The sequence below is a fragment of the Spermophilus citellus genome (genome assembly GCF_964194105.1).
Source record: "Spermophilus citellus genome assembly, chromosome: 6".
Lineage (NCBI taxonomy): Eukaryota > Metazoa > Chordata > Mammalia > Rodentia > Sciuridae > Spermophilus > Spermophilus citellus.
This window is the reverse complement of record NC_138187.1, coordinates 108003704-108018949: the sequence shown is the minus strand read 5'-3', so window position 1 is coordinate 108018949 and position 15246 is coordinate 108003704. Positions and strand designations below refer to the sequence as shown.

Here is a 15246-nt window from a genome sequence, read left to right as displayed (position 1 = left end):
TCAAGCAGTAACGCGCTCGCCTGGCATGCGCGGGGTGCTGGGTTCGATCCTCAGCACCACATTAAAAAAAAAATAAAGATGTTGTGTCCACCGAAAAAACTGAAAAATAAATACTTAAAAAAAATTCTCTCTCTCTCTCCCCCCCCCTTTTTTTTTTTAAAAAAAAAAAGAAGATTGGGAAAAAGAAAAAAAAACATGTAAGTTTCAAAGCGACAAGGGATATAGTCAAAGCATCAAGTGAACACCCGTTACATTAGTAAAGAGAATTACTTTATTTATCTAAGTGCTAATGTAATCTAAGTGCTATTGAAGTTCCATCTAATACCTTCTATTTATTCTAAGTGCTAATTCCTTCATTTATCTATGTGCTGGCGGTTGAACCCAGGGCCAAGTGCATGTTAGGCAAGTTGACTACTGCGAAGCGACATCCCTAGACCCCAAATTTTATCCTTTAAAAGAACACCTTATTAAGAGATAAAATTCAGGACTTCCATGATAAAAGAATAACATTTTTGTTTTCACTAAAATCTACTTTAACTTTAGTGTTCCCTTCAATCAAGAATTTAGATAAGAGTTGGCAAACTATACCTTGGGAGCCAAATTCCACATTTTTGTAAAGACTTTTTTTACTGACAAGCAGCCACCCATGTGTTTACTATAAGTGTGTCTCGTCCCCTATTACGGCAGAGCTCTGAGCAGTTGTAACACAGATGGTATTGCTGGAAAACACCTAAAATATTTACTATCTGGTGCTTTACAGAAATGTTTGGTGACTTTTTGGGCTGGGGTTGTGGCTCAGTGGTAGTGTGCTTGCCTAGCATGCATGAGGCACTGAGTTCAATTCTCAGCACCACATACAAATAAGTAAATAAATAAAGATCCATCAACAATGAAAAAATTTAAAAAAAATTTTAAAACTCTCTCAGTTCATAGGCCATCTTTAATAATTTCAACTATCATTATTTACTGAGCCACTGTTTGTAATGGGCTGAGCTGTAAATGTATCACTGCATTCAAACCTCACTACAAAAAAGGGGGGAATATAAGATCCTTGCTTAGCATCTGGATGGCCATCTTAAGTGACTGCTGACATTTTAAGGAAAAAGTTTCACTTTCCTGCCCAGGGGTGTTTCTGAGAAAGGCTCACCACTCCCTCATAGCAACCCAAACTCTAACTGCCCACCTTAGGACCTGCCCAGCTCTGATTCTGAGCCTGCCCTTATCATAAAAGTCCCGGAAGCCAAGACTGTTTTGCCTCTCTCCGTATAGAGAGATGGCCTTTATTTTTCAGCTCTGACACTCTTGTGTGTATCTCTGCCTGGTCTCCATCTTTCATTTCTTATTTACCTGTCTCTCATTCCTCACTTTTCCTTCATTTTGGTGCCAAAACCTAGGATCAGTTTCCCTGGTGTGCCCACTCCCCTCTTTGGGGGCCACTGAGAGTCCCCAGGCCCCAGTCTGAATTCTATCATGGGACCAAGCCCTCCATTCTGCTGAATGCCCTCTCTGCACCCATCACCAGACATTGCAGGTAAGACCCGTCTCTGGTAGACCTAAATGACCTACAGGTCCCTGGAAATGACTGTTGAACGACTAGCATTCCCAGGGTTACTGTGTGGTCGAGGGCACCCCCAGCCACAGCTGCCCCAGCTTTCACAGCTATGGCTGATCCCTACTGTTGACCAAGTTTATAGGTGGTCTTTTATTTGGGTCATGGGTTTTGAGAAAAAAACCACTGAGAGTGATTGGGTGTTGTTCCTAGTGAGACAACCTCTTAGCCTTGGGTTAATCTCTATGGCTTCTGCCCCTTCTATGTAATCCTGGCGCCCAGGTTCCTGCCCCGACGCCTACCCAGCAGTGGTGAGAGCCCCTTGAGTGTAACTGTCCTCTTGACTAGGTGATACTAGAGACTGGGGGACGTCTCACCTCTAAACTCATCTCCTTCATCTCACCATGGGCAGCTCCTCATTTATTTTCTCCCATAGTCCCCTAGATTGCCTCCTGGCTAACCTAGAGTCTCTCACTCTCACCCTGGATCTAAACTCCACCAAACTTATCTGCTTGTGAAATCAGATCTGGCCTCAATATCCTTTGGATAAGGACTCTAAATGGCCACTTAATGGCTCTCTAGATCCCAATATTATCAGGGATCTTTTCAACTATTGTGAGCATTTGGGAAAATAGAAAGAGATATCATATATTCAGGCCTTCTCCTCTCTATGTTCTAAGCCCTCTCTCTGTAACTCTTGCTCTCCCGCACAAGTCCTTTTAGCTCTCACCTGCCCTACACCAGCTTCCAAAGGTACAGAAGATCCTACCCAGGACTCCTCCTCCTTCAACCCAGCAGATAAGCCCCCACCATACCACAATTCTCTTTCAGATGAAGCTGCCACAGCAACTGTCCCCTTGGCCCCTCTGCCCTTTTCTCCTCCTCCCACACACTCATGGGCTGCCACTGCCCAACCCGCATTTCTGTGTCCTCTACATGAGGTGGCTGGGGTAGATGGTGTAATTTGGGTTCTTGCGCCTTTCTCTTTGTCAGATCTTTCACAGATACAAAAGTGGCTTGGGTCCTATACTTCAAGTCCCACTACATATATCAAAGAGTTTTAATATCTGACTCAATCATAGGGTTTAACCTTCCACGATGTCCATATGATCTTATCTACCACCCTCCTGCCTGAGGAGTGCTGCCAAGTTTGGGATCAAGCTAGAAATTATGCTGATAAGGTAATCAGACCTAACCTGCCCATCTGATTACTACTGGAGGAGCACAGGCAGATTTGGGAGCAAGCTAGAAATTATGCTGATGAGGTAATCAGACCTCCCCTGCCCACCTGATTGGCACTGAAGCAGTCCCTGATCAGGACCCCAACTGGGATTATAATTTGTCTGGAGGAGTGACTAGTAGAAAGGCAACCCATAAGGCTATCAATTATGAATAGCTCCAGGAAATCATCCAAGAAAAGAATGAAAACCCTTCAGTATTTTTAGACCTCCTGACCAAGGCTTTATGACAATATACTAATCTGGACCCTGAGACTCCAGATGGGAGACAACTTCTAATGACCTACCTTTTCTCCCAGAGTTTCCCCAATATTAAGGCCAAACTAAGACACCTCAAGAGGAGGCCCCTAACTCCTAAGCTGAGGTTCTGGGAGTGGCCTTTAAGGTGTATAATAGGAGAGACAAAAAGGCCTGGAAGCAGAGATATCAGATGCTCGCTCAGGCTGTCTGTTTAGCCTCAGCATCTGTTCCTGGTTCCACTGGCCTGTGGAAGGGTCCCTCAGATCCACCCAGATCCTGGGTCACTGGGCTTGTACATATCCCAAGCTTCACAAGTCTCTGGGCTCTTGTCTTAAATGCCATCAGGAGGGACACTGGGCCATTGACTATCCCCAAGCCCATAGGGGCCAACAGCCATCTGGCCCTTCTGGTTCCCCTTTCCAACTCTTAGGACTGGCCACAGAGGACTGACAAGGCCCAGGTTCCCATCACCTAACCACTACCATAACTCCACAGGAACCCAGGGTAACTCTGTGTATTTCAGGTAGGCCTGTCTCCTTCCTCTTAGATGGTTGGGATACATATTCAGTCCTCAAGAAGTCCTGGGGGCCTACTACTCATTCTATGACCTCTACTGTAAGAGTAGATGGTAAACCTTACCAACCCTCAGAGACACACACCTAGCCTTATTTGCGCTTTTGGCTCTCTAATTTTTACCCACTCCTTTTTGGTCATTCCACAGTGCCCTGTTCTCCTTGTGGGAAGGGAAATACAAAGTTGGGGGCTACGCTTTCCTTCTCCCCTCATATGCGCTTCCATCCATACTCGCCTACTGCTCCCCTGATCCTCACCCTTACCTTAGGACTATCCCCTATTCTGCCTGCCAGTGCCTTCCCATTACCCATTTCCAAGGTGGACCCTACTGTCTGGGATGTTTCAAGTCCTTCTATCGCCTCACATCATGAGCCCATTCGCATCCGTCTTGAAAACCCCCTCCATTTTCTGGCCCAATCACAATACCAGCTTTCCTGACAAAATCTCCCAGGCTTACAGCCTATCATTCAAGACCTCTTGTGAAAGGGATTCCTTAGAGCTACTCATTCCCCTTGTTAACACTTCCATCTTGGCAGTAAAAAAGCACAATGGTTCCTACTGCGTGGTCTAAGATCTCCATTCTATCAGCTCTGTGGTTGTCCCAATCCATCCTGTGGTAACCAATCCTTATACCCTTCTCTTCACCATTCCTTCCAGGACCTCTTACTTCTCAGTGCTAGACCTGAAAGATGCCTCCTCTCCATTCTGACTCTCAAGACATTTTTGCCTTTACATGATAGACCCTGAGTCACATAACTCCACTGAGCTAACATGGCCAGTTCTCCCCCAAGGGTTCTGAGACCAGCTCTCATATCTTCAGACAGGCCTTGGCTAAGGACCTAGCATTCCATAAATTTCACTTAGTCTATGTTGATGATGTCCTTCTTTGCAGTCCCTTCTTTGAGGTCAGTCATCAGGACACCTGTAAACTTAACTTCCTTTCTGTCCATGGCTATAGAGTTTCTTGGTCCAAGGTACAGCTTTCCTTGGCAATAGTAACATACCTAGGCTTCCTCCTGACCCCTATACACAAAGCCATTACGGATCATAGAAAGGGCCTGATTGCTAATATACCAATGCCCTCTCCTAAGGAAGAAATCCTCTCCTTTCTAGGTATGGCAGGATTCCTCAGAGCTTGGATTCCTAACTATTCTATATGATGCTCCCTAGGGCCCACTCTGAACCCCTATTGCACTCTGTTATTATAAAACCCTTCACTAGGCTCCAGCAGGTCTTCCTCCAGATCCCTGCTCTCCATCGCCATGATCTCGCATGCCCATTTCACATTTATGTGGCTGAAAAGCAAGGATTTGCTCTAGGGGTCCTCGGACACATGCTGGGGCCTATCTATTGAAGGGTCTTGACCCTACTGTTCAGGGATGGGCCCCTTGCCTACGAATGTTGATTGCAGCTTCTCTACTTATTAATGAGTCAAAGAAATTCACCTTTGGGGCCCACTCACCATCCTGGCTCCCCATCACCTAAAGGAACTCCTCACCTAAAGGACAAGATAAAAGAGCTCCAACAGTACCTTGAATGTCAGAAACAACACCTCTCCTCTGCTAAGTACTGCTAAGTACTCAGCTAAGTAACCCCCTTCTCCAGTGGGCACTTCCTTTCCTGACCCCTCTCCTTGTCATAGGCTTTCTGTTAATGCTTGCCTCCTGCATCATAAGATTTGTTTAAGACCAGATCCAAAAATCTAACCAAACTATAAACCAGCTTTTGTTACAGGAATACCAATCCCTCACCAAAATTGGTCTGCTGGGGCCAGCATTCCACCACTACTCAACCTCCTTCATCAATCCAATGACATCCTGTGCCCCTAATGAGGAACTCAAAACATCACCCCTTCCCAGCAGGAAACAGCTACAGAAGATTAACCTATGTCCCTGTTCCCTAAGGGGGCCAATAAAAAACAAAAAAAGGGGGGGGGGAATATAAGGTCCTTGCTTAGCATCTGAATGGCCATCTTAAGTGACTGCTGACATTTTAAGGAAAAAGTTTCACTTTCTCGCCCAAGGGCGTTTCTGAGAAAGGCTCATTACTCCCTTATACCAACCCAAACCCTAACTGCCCACATTAGGACCTGCCCATCTCTGATTCCTGAGCCTGCCCCATAAAAGTCCGGGAAGCCAAGCCTGTTTTGCCTCTCTTGGCTATAGAGAGATGGACTTTATTTTTCAGCTCTGACAAACTCTGGTGTGTATTTCTGCCTCATCTCCATCTTTCATTTCTTGCTTACCTGTCTCTCGTTCTCCACTCTCCCTTCACTTACAAGATGTTTTATTATTTTGTAGGGAAGAAAAGGCTTACAAAGTTCTGTCAGAATACATTTTTTGCTCTATTTCATTGACCCCTTCCAATGGCTATGTAACTAAAAGCTCAGTCCTAGTCCTCCACACCAATGCAATAAACGAAGACAAGGTCTTGAGGCGAAGAAAAAGAAGGTTTATTGCTTTGCTAGCAAAGGAGAAACACAGGGTACTCCTTTCCCAAAGGCAGTAATTCTGCCTATCCACAGGAACATGGAGGCTTTTAGAGGCGATTCGGAGAAAATGAGATTGAGGAGGAGAAGTTTAGGGAAAAGAAGACCAGGGAGGAGAAGTTTAGGGAAAAGATTGGGAAAAAGAAAAAAAATGTGTAAGTCTCAAAGCCACAAGGGTTATAGTCAAAGCATCAAGTGAACCCCTGTTAAAGCTACTCTTAACTTTTAATTTGACCCCTATATCTGTCCAATGAGTCTGTTCCCCTTGGAGGGAAGGGGAACCCTGGTCCTCATTGTAAGAAAACATCTACAATGTTTTGATTTCTTATTGATATTGGTAGTTAATACCAGAGGGTAATGATTATTTTTAGAGCAAAAATGGGATATTTAAGAAATGTGATTTTCTGGTTAATCATCCCAATTTTAACCTATGTTGAAATTTATCTAAAATATTTCGATACCTTTTCAACACAGCAATTAGCAAATACTGAACAAAAATTAAACTTGCATTAAGGATTTCTCAGAACATTATAACATTTTCATTCTTCAGATCAACTCACTTTACCCAGGAATTACACTTCCTGACACTTGTACAATGTTTATATTTTATAAAACTCTCACAAATCACTCCACTTCAACAACCTAATATGAGCCATCAACTACCTACTTATCCTAGAACAACACCTCCTTCCCAGCTAGTCTCTGCTGGTGACTTTGGTTCTCCTTCTCTCCTTTCTGGCAGAAGAAAGGTGCAATAGGGAAATAATTCATGTGTGTGTGTGTGTGTGTGTGTGTGTGTGTGTGTGGTGGGGGGTCATTGGAGTTCAATCCTTGGCACGGAAATGCAAATACATTAAAAAAAAATTTGAAGGGACTCAGCTGTCCAGAGCACAGCAACATAAAAGTGTCATCATCGAACTGCGGGAACTGGAAGAGAGTAGTCAAGTGCTGAGGGCGTCCCCTTATTCACCGAAAACGCTCAGGTGGGCGCGGCTGGATGCTGGTACGCGTGTTGCGCGAGCTGGGTAACCAAGCGGTGGAGAACCAGGGCCAGTGGCCCCGGACGCTGGGCCCCCGCCCGCTGGAACCCCCAAGGAGACCCCGACCCGGTCAGCCCGCCGGAAACTGGCATCTCTCTACCTCCACAGGGCTGAGACACAGCAGCTCAGCCACGACAGCAGCACTGCCACTCCCCGTGCCGACATGGCGCCAGCTGCACCTCAACCCAACCGCCTCCGCCGAGCCGGCCTAGCCACGCGCGCTCCCGGGGGCCATCGGCCACGCGGCTGGTTGCAGGCACGGTTGCCGCCTGGCGTAGCTGGACAGAAGAGCTGTGTGGAGCGGCGAGGGCCAGTGCGCGTGCAAAGCGCGCAGTCACCTGGGCTTCCCGGTGCCGCCCTGAAAGTTAGCTGATGTTCGGAAAAGAGAACTAGGTTTCAGGAAAGCGGATAGCAAAACCACTTCGAAAAATCAAGAGTTGAGTGAATGAAGATGAAACTTAAGTTAGCGTATCTTTTAGCCCAAATATTCGCGTGACTGTATGTAACCAATTGCCATAGCAAATACATACCTAACCGTACTTTCCAAGTAGACATAGCATAAATGTTTTAAAAATTGAATAGAAATGAATAGTCACCTGTGCTTATTGAGTACCTACTATATGCTCAACACAACCTCGGACACTTAAGAACAAAGGAATATGACTGCATTTTTGTTTATGAAGGGTTTGTAATTTTGTGATAAAGCTGAGATAAACACCTGTTATTTTACAAGATTATAATTTACTTATCGGCAGACCAAATATTCTGAATCCTTGAGGGCTGCAACTGCATCTTTATTCGTCCTAGGAATTAGTACCCAGGAGTCTTAGTTTGTTGTAGGCGTTCAATGTTTATTGGCAATGCTTTGAAAGTACATAGTAAAATACTAACATGGGTTCTAAGGACCATTAGAGAACAGACAATACATGCGATTTGGCAGATACTACACTCTAGTCCCACATTTATTCTGAAGCAATTTTTAATCAAAATTAGATGTTTTCGTTAATTTGTGTAGTTGGAAAAGCATTAGATCAAAAGTAGTCATACTTGAATCTAGCCACAACGGAAACATTAAGAGCGTGGAATACCCAGTAAAGACTTGAGTCCAGACTCAGCTGTCCAGGTACCAATTCAAGCCTCACTGGATCAAGTTACTTAACTGGTTTTTAAACCTTATAAGATGAGCCAGGGGTGTAGTTGCTTAGCATGTATTAGACCCAGGGTTTGATCTTGCAACACTGCAAGAAAAAAAGGAAAAAAAAAGTAAGCCCTATAAAATAAGATAGTATTATCTCCCTTATATAATTGGCATTAAAAAACCCAAATGCTTTACAGTATCTGCACATACTCTATGATGTAGGTAATTCACTCCTCTTCTCTAAGCCTCTATTATAATGTGTAAAATGAGAAGGGTTAGGACTCTATTTGTTCCTTGAATTTCCCGGTCTAATGTCCTCCACCTCTGTTGCTTTTACTTTTTGAGTTTGCCCTTTTTGATCCCTCTCCATCTCTGCTCTTCTAAAACTTTAATTTTCAATTCTAAACGTAAACAGCCCAATTCCATACAGTTTGTATCTCGAAATTCCCCTCTCTGTAATTTTTACACCCTCACTCAACAAAAACATCTTAAAAAAAAAAAAAGCAACAGAAAACAGCTTTCAGATACTGAAACCTGCAGACCTCAGACAACACGGCACCAGACAACCTAGCTGGAGTGCAGAGTGTTGCATGCCGGGAGTCGTAGTCCGACGCTGAGCAGACCCCCCTCGCGCCTCTGCAGTTTGAAAGAGAGAGGAAGGGCGGGTAGGCGGAAAGCGCACTGGAAGCTCCGCCCCTTTCCCTTGCGCCTGCCCCTTTCGCCTTGAAGCGCCGTTCCGGGACGCGGAAGAGGCGTGGCCTGGGTCCCGGGTGGCTGCGGTTGCCGCCGCCAGGCCAGTTCCTGCGGGCGGTGCTGCAGAGCCTGGCCTGCGCGGGGCAGTCCTGTTCCCCCTGTGAGCAGGCGGTGGCAGAGAGCGGGGCGGGGCCTGGCTGGAGGGTGGTGGCCCGGCGGGGGCGGGGGCGGGGGCGGGGCCGGCCTCTGGCTTCTTCTTCCTCCGCATGTGGCTGGCGGCAGCCGAGCAGTTCATTTCGCGCACTCTTCGCCCGCCGTTTCTCTTTCGGGCTCGCTTCGCCTCACCCGAGCCATGTCGTTCGTCGAGAACAACCCAGCGGCTTCCTCTTTGCCCAACGGTGACTGCGGCCGTCCCAGGGCGCGGCCCGGAGGGAACCGAGTGACCGTAGTGCTCGGCGCGCAGTGGGGCGACGAGGGCAAAGGAAAGGTGGTGGATCTGTTGGCGCAGGACGCCGACATCGTATGCCGCTGCCAGGTGAGGCGATTTGGCTCTAAAGGAAGTCGGGCCGGGGAGCTCGGGCCCAGAACCCGGATCCGCTGGCCCAAATGAGGTGTCACCTTGAGGTTCTCTCCTTTTGCTGTGTGCTGCGGCGATGTGGAGAAATGGCGGGAGGTCAGGGACCCCTGACCTGGACACATTGGGTGGCTTTGGAGGAAAATACGGGTCGATGGGGAGTCTGAGAGATGCGCGATGCCTGGGGAGTTGCTGTTTTCAGTTTGGGGACCGGTGCTGAGCCTCAGGACTAGGTCGGGGGAGAGGTGGGATACGGTCGGAATTTGAGAAGGCACCGCCGAGGCCTGTTCCGGACTCCGTGTGGGGACCGGGTGAGAACCTGGCGCGGCCGCAGAACCTACCCATCACCCACCCACCCTGGGCAGCCAAGTGGGAGTGATTATTCCGAAATGCCCTGAAATCCAGAATCAATACTGCCCCACCTGCAGGCCCTAGGCGTGAAGAGGTTTGCCTCCTCCGGTGTACTTTGTTGACATCAGAACCCACCTGGGGTCATTGGGACTGTTAAAGTATCCTGGCTTTGTTTGTTTAAACAATTTTTTACTCCGTACCCCATTAATTAATATTAAGGGGAGATTATTTTTGCTCACTGGTTCTAAAGGAAGAAATCCCCGCTCTTGTAAAAAGACTGAAGCCTTAAGTATATGCATGGATGTCAAATCGGATATTTAGAAATATCTAAGTTGTTACCGTTACATAGAAAGTTCACTTTCGGGAAATGTAGTGGTTGTGTACTTCCTACCAGGAGACACGTGGTTTTCAGGGTGAGCTTTCTTCCTATTTGCTGTTTGCTTTGAAGCAGCCTAGAGGCAAGGCCTTTGTAAAGGCTCTTAGGTAACCTTCAGGTTCAAAATTCCAAATAGATGAGCAATCTCCACGTTCAAAACCAAATGTAGTATTTGAAGTTAACTGCAGTTTGTGGAGGTTGCAAGAATAGCTCTTGAAGGTAAATACACAATGCGATGATGCCATGGTGTAGATTTTCTAATAAGTTAGTATTGGGCCTGCTTGACTGGAAGTTTTCTGCCTAAAATTGAATACCACTTGTGCATTCAGAAACAAATTACAGGTATGTAAAAAAGCTAAATGTAAGTATTCTCTGACTTTGCGGTTTTTGTTTTTGCATGCAGAATCTACCCTGCCCATTTCTTGGCTAATATATGAGTTTTGTCAACTGTACCACTTTACCACCAACTCTACCTCCCTTCCAGCCTTCTCTCCCTCTGCATTTCTGACAGCATACAAACTTAATGCTGTTACTAAAGGTGTTGGCATTGAATTGATGCCTCTGTGACCTTAGGGGCTACTCCAAAAAGCCTGACCTTTATCTTTTTTTTTTTTTTTTTCCCTTAAAATTAGATCTGGCCATGCAGGGGGTGGGGGTGGAGGGGACTTAGACCTAACTCTTGTTGGGTAGGAGAGGCCTGTTGTCTTCTACTCAGACATCCCCTTTATTTGAAAATAATACATTCAGGTTGAGCTACGTTACTTATTCTAAGATTTGAGAAATTTAATAATGATAGCATTGTTCTAAAATATTCTCAATTTTAATATTCCTTTGAAAGTTATTAGAATTAGTTTGTAGACTAGAGGTGTTACTGTGTAACTGAGAAAGTAGTCTTAAAGGGAGGCCATAGATCAATATGATCTAATGCCCTTGGAAAGTCTAGAAAAGTGATTGAGCAGGAGCCATGTTTGCCTTCAAAATATTAGTTGAAGATAGTGGAGAAAGAAATAAGTTTGCTAGGAGGACTTCCTTCACTTGTTATCTTTTTGTTGACTACTTTCCTGTGTAATCTTTATATTCTTGTTCCATTTAAGAGCTCATCAGTAGGATTCTTATTAAGTGTCTGGCTAGCCACTAGTAAGGAATAGACTTAAGCATATCTCTTTTGTGATTCACCTTGGTAACTTTACATTATTTGGTCAGCCCTAGTAACCTGGCATCTACTTAATGAAGTTCTCCTAGGTTATAAAATTGAAGAATATGGAATCTTGAACTTCTTAATAAGCATTATGGAGAACTTGGAAAAGTCTATGTTAGCTTAGATTGATTGCTTTGTTTGTGTCAATTTTGTGTGTTATTGAAAATGTTGTTAGAATTTAAATTTTTTCTCGTCATTTATGCCACCAACTCAAATTTATATAGCATTGTTCCTCCAGAGGACACATAAAAGTGTGTCCATATTTTCTTTCTTTTTTAATCAGGGATTGAACCCAGAAGCATTTAACCTCTAAGCCACATCCCTAGTCTTTTTAAATACTTTATTTAGAGACAGGGTCTTGCTGAGTTGCTAAGTACCTTGCTAAGTTGCTGAGGCTAGCTTTGAACTCTCCATCCTCCTGCCTCAGTCTCCCAGCCACTGAGATTACAGGTGTGCATGGTTGTCCATATTTTCAACATAAAATCATAAAATAAGGAATTTTACCCAGTTTTAAAAAGAAAAAAATGACATTTTCTTAAACTATACACTTGAATATATAAAATGCCCTTTTGGAAAGATAGATGCAATGCTAATGGTATTTTCATTGTTATAGCTCTTAAGGTTTGTGTCTTCAGATTCAGGATTTATGGGAAGTTACTTATAACTTTATAGGTACTCTAGGTCCATAAATAAGGACTTGGAACAAAGGATGATCACTACTGATGCCCTTTGTCAGTTAATATGTCTTTTAAGAAAAAGAGAGGGATTAAGTATAGGACCAACTCCATACTATGATCATTCATCCAACAAATGCATCTTGAGTATCTACAAGAGACCACTTATCCCTGGAGTGAAAAGCTGAAAAAGGCCAAGATTGTGCCCAGAAGGAGCTCACAGTTTAGTGGATCACTGCTATGTAAACAAGTATTGCTAGGGTAGGGATGGAAAACGAACTGGTATAGGTTTTTCAAGGGGTTAAAATATGGAAACTGAAAGGCTTCTTTTTGGCAGTACAAAAGTAGTTTTGTTAGGAAGTCTGTTATCCACCACTCTCCCGATTCTCTGGAATTAAATATTATACTTTGTTTATTGAGTAGAAACTACAGAGATTTTTTTAAACTGTAACATTTTTACCAGGCCTTAAGCAAGTGCTTATTTATTGTTCTTAGAGAAAAAAAGCTTGGTGTTCTTGGTTACAGATAGGCATGCAGTTGCTTGTGATCAGGGAAAGCTAAAACAGTCATCTTTTTCTTTATATTCCCCACCCCCAGTGTTTTAAAGTAATATAAAGTATTAACTATGTTAGTTTTAAGGGAATGTATCCTGTCACTTGCTACATATGAAAGCTTACTATAAAAATAAACAAGATAAGAAAATGTTTCTAATTTGTAACTAGATACTGGTGCTTGTAAAAGGCTCTGAAACCAGTTATTAGTAAGTAATAAAGAAGTATAAAAGACATAACACAGATTTTCTTCTTGAAATAATCAGAAAAGATAAATTTAAAAGGAAGTAACTTCAGTATTATATAATGTCTTGAACATTTGTACAGCTAAAGTTATCTTACAAACCCATAATTTCAAAGAATTAATAATTCTCTCAAAATTTGGTCATTCAATGAGAATGTTGTTCCCTATTTAAATCTATTGCATTAGTATATAAGATATACCATCATCTAGGTGTGAATTTTTAAATTATATGAGGCCATGTCAGTATCTGATTTAAAGTATAGTTTCTTTCATTTTGATGGAAATGAGTGGGTTGGTTGGATAAAGTATCATTAGGAAAAGCTGTTGCCTAGAACAAACTTAAAGTGAACCCGTAAGTTGATAGGTACCTAACAGCTTGCTTACTAGAACTGGGTACCGAATTTAGCTATATTATCTTTTGGGAAAAATGTCAGATTTTGACATCAAAGATTAATGAGGATAAGCTACTTATTGGTAAGTTAAGATTGATGGTTATTAGAATGCTTTTATCAATAGAAAAAGAGACATTATTAAGTATTGCCTAGTGAGAAAGGAATAGTGAATGAAGGCGAATTCCTATGGCTAGATGACTCCAGGATGGAGTGGCTAATTATATTTATTTCAATGTAATAAAATTATTTAAAAAGTATAAGAGGCCCCATGAAATTTCTAAAAATGAGATTTTATGTCAGGCTTTTAAAATCCTTTTAAAGGAAGTGTTGGGTTTTTTTTTTTTTTTTTTTTTTTTTGGTAATCTTTTGACTTAGAAAAGTACTTCAATTTCAAGTGTTTTTAAGAAAATGCCTTCATGAATATAATGATTGAAAGAGTTTTATGAAGTATTTACAAAAAACTGTATAACATTATAGATTTATATATTTTTTTCTTTTTTGCTGTATATGTCCATTCTCTCATCCATGATCATGATTTAGTGAGTACATAGAATTTGGTACCTATAGTCTAAAGTTTCTTTATTAGGAACCTAAGACCTTTCAAGGCAATGCCCTTTTCCATTTTCATTGTGAGAAGTTGTTTCATAATTGGCAGATTAACTTATAAAGCACCTTGGAGAGTGTCATCATTTGTGTGACATTTGTGTGTGTATGAAACTGGAAGGTAACCATAGTAATATAAAGAGGATATCTTTAAGCCTTTCAAGGATAATTACACAGTGTACTTGGGTGTCTGTCTTTCTGAAAAGAAATCCAGATACCTGTATATGTTTTCGCTTCTCGTCCAGTGTGTCTGGTTACTGCTCAATAGTTTAATTTGATCAACTTACTGGTAGTAACTTAACCTGATCTACTTTGCAATCATAACCTAATTGCAGTTATATGAATGCTTTCATAAAAAAGCAGAGTCATTCTTGTTTTTAGGTCCTTTATTGTTGTGAGTTGACAGTTACTTTGGTTTTGGTGAATAGTGAAATGTTTCATCTGGAAAGGGGGAGGTCCAGATCTTAAACTTTACCAAGAAAACATCATAGGTGATAAGTATTGGCTCAAAAAATGTTAGGTTATTAAGAAACTCGAAGATTCTAGACAAGAAATAGCACCCTTTTTTAGCTTCTGAGATAGCTCAGGGGTAAGAAGCATTTCTGCTCTCTGCTGTAACCCATAATGGTTAACTTTTTGACTTCTTGATTGAGGTTTATTTGGAGCTCTATGATTACAGTATGCTATTCATGTATTCAGAGAAAAAAGGACAAAGGGAAGATATACAGAGGATTTTAGAAGCCTAAGTGGCCTGAGAAATGCCTGTGGACCTTGTGCATGAAATTGTTAGCTCTTGACACTTGGGCCTGTACTGTTGCTGTAAAAGATGCCATTGTTTTTAGTTTATAACACTGAAAAGTTGTTCATTGCCTTCATCTCCTCTTTCACAGCCTGAACACTCTTGGTATGAAGAGGGGAGAGATTTGGGGGAGGCTAAAGGCCTAGTAGCAAATGAAATTAAAAATCAAAAGAGTCATCTTTACATGCTAATTTCATTTCCTTCCTAGATCCATGAAACTTTGTAATTAGAAACTTATATACATATCAGCATTTCCTGGTTAGAACTCTTGGTCTAAGATTGAGCTTGTTGACCTCCTTGTGGTTCTGAGGAGCCACAAAGAAATTCTAAAATATTTGTCTTCTGACTTAAATGTTAAATCAAATTAGGAAGAAAGGGGCATGCATTGAAAAACTGACAACAGTTTACACAATAACTAGGTACAGTTATCCCTGGATCCTACAGTACCATGTTTTAAAATATTGTCCTTCACAGCATAAAATGTTAACAATAATTAATTAGCACTTAATCATTTATTTCCAGTCA

At 42.6% G+C, this 15246-nt stretch overlaps 2 protein-coding genes across 5 annotated transcripts in view; one reads left to right on the top strand and one right to left on the bottom strand.

Moving 5' to 3' along the window:
* CATSPERE (catsper channel auxiliary subunit epsilon) overlaps nt 1-7293 on the bottom strand; it is a gene marked incomplete at both ends in the record, with an annotated part of 194608 nt that extends 187315 nt beyond the window's left edge. The window contains one exon of the mRNA XM_081298205.1: nt 7229-7293. Coding sequence (XP_081154331.1) covers nt 7229-7293 — 65 coding nt within the window. The remainder of the gene's footprint in view (nt 1-7228) is intronic.
* A 1793-nt stretch (nt 7294-9086) lies between these two features.
* ADSS2 (adenylosuccinate synthase 2) overlaps nt 9087-15246 on the top strand; it is a 44084-nt gene continuing 37924 nt past the window's right edge. For 3 of the 4 annotated variants that reach the window (XR_014022512.1, XR_014022513.1, XM_081298078.1), the window contains exon 1: nt 9087-9494. Coding sequence is in view for 2 of the 4 variants with exons in the window: in XM_081298078.1 (XP_081154204.1) it covers nt 9312-9494 (183 nt within the window). In the remaining 2 variants the exon portion in view is untranslated. The remainder of the gene's footprint in view (nt 9495-15246) is intronic. The other variant, XM_081298077.1, reaches the window with a different exon arrangement.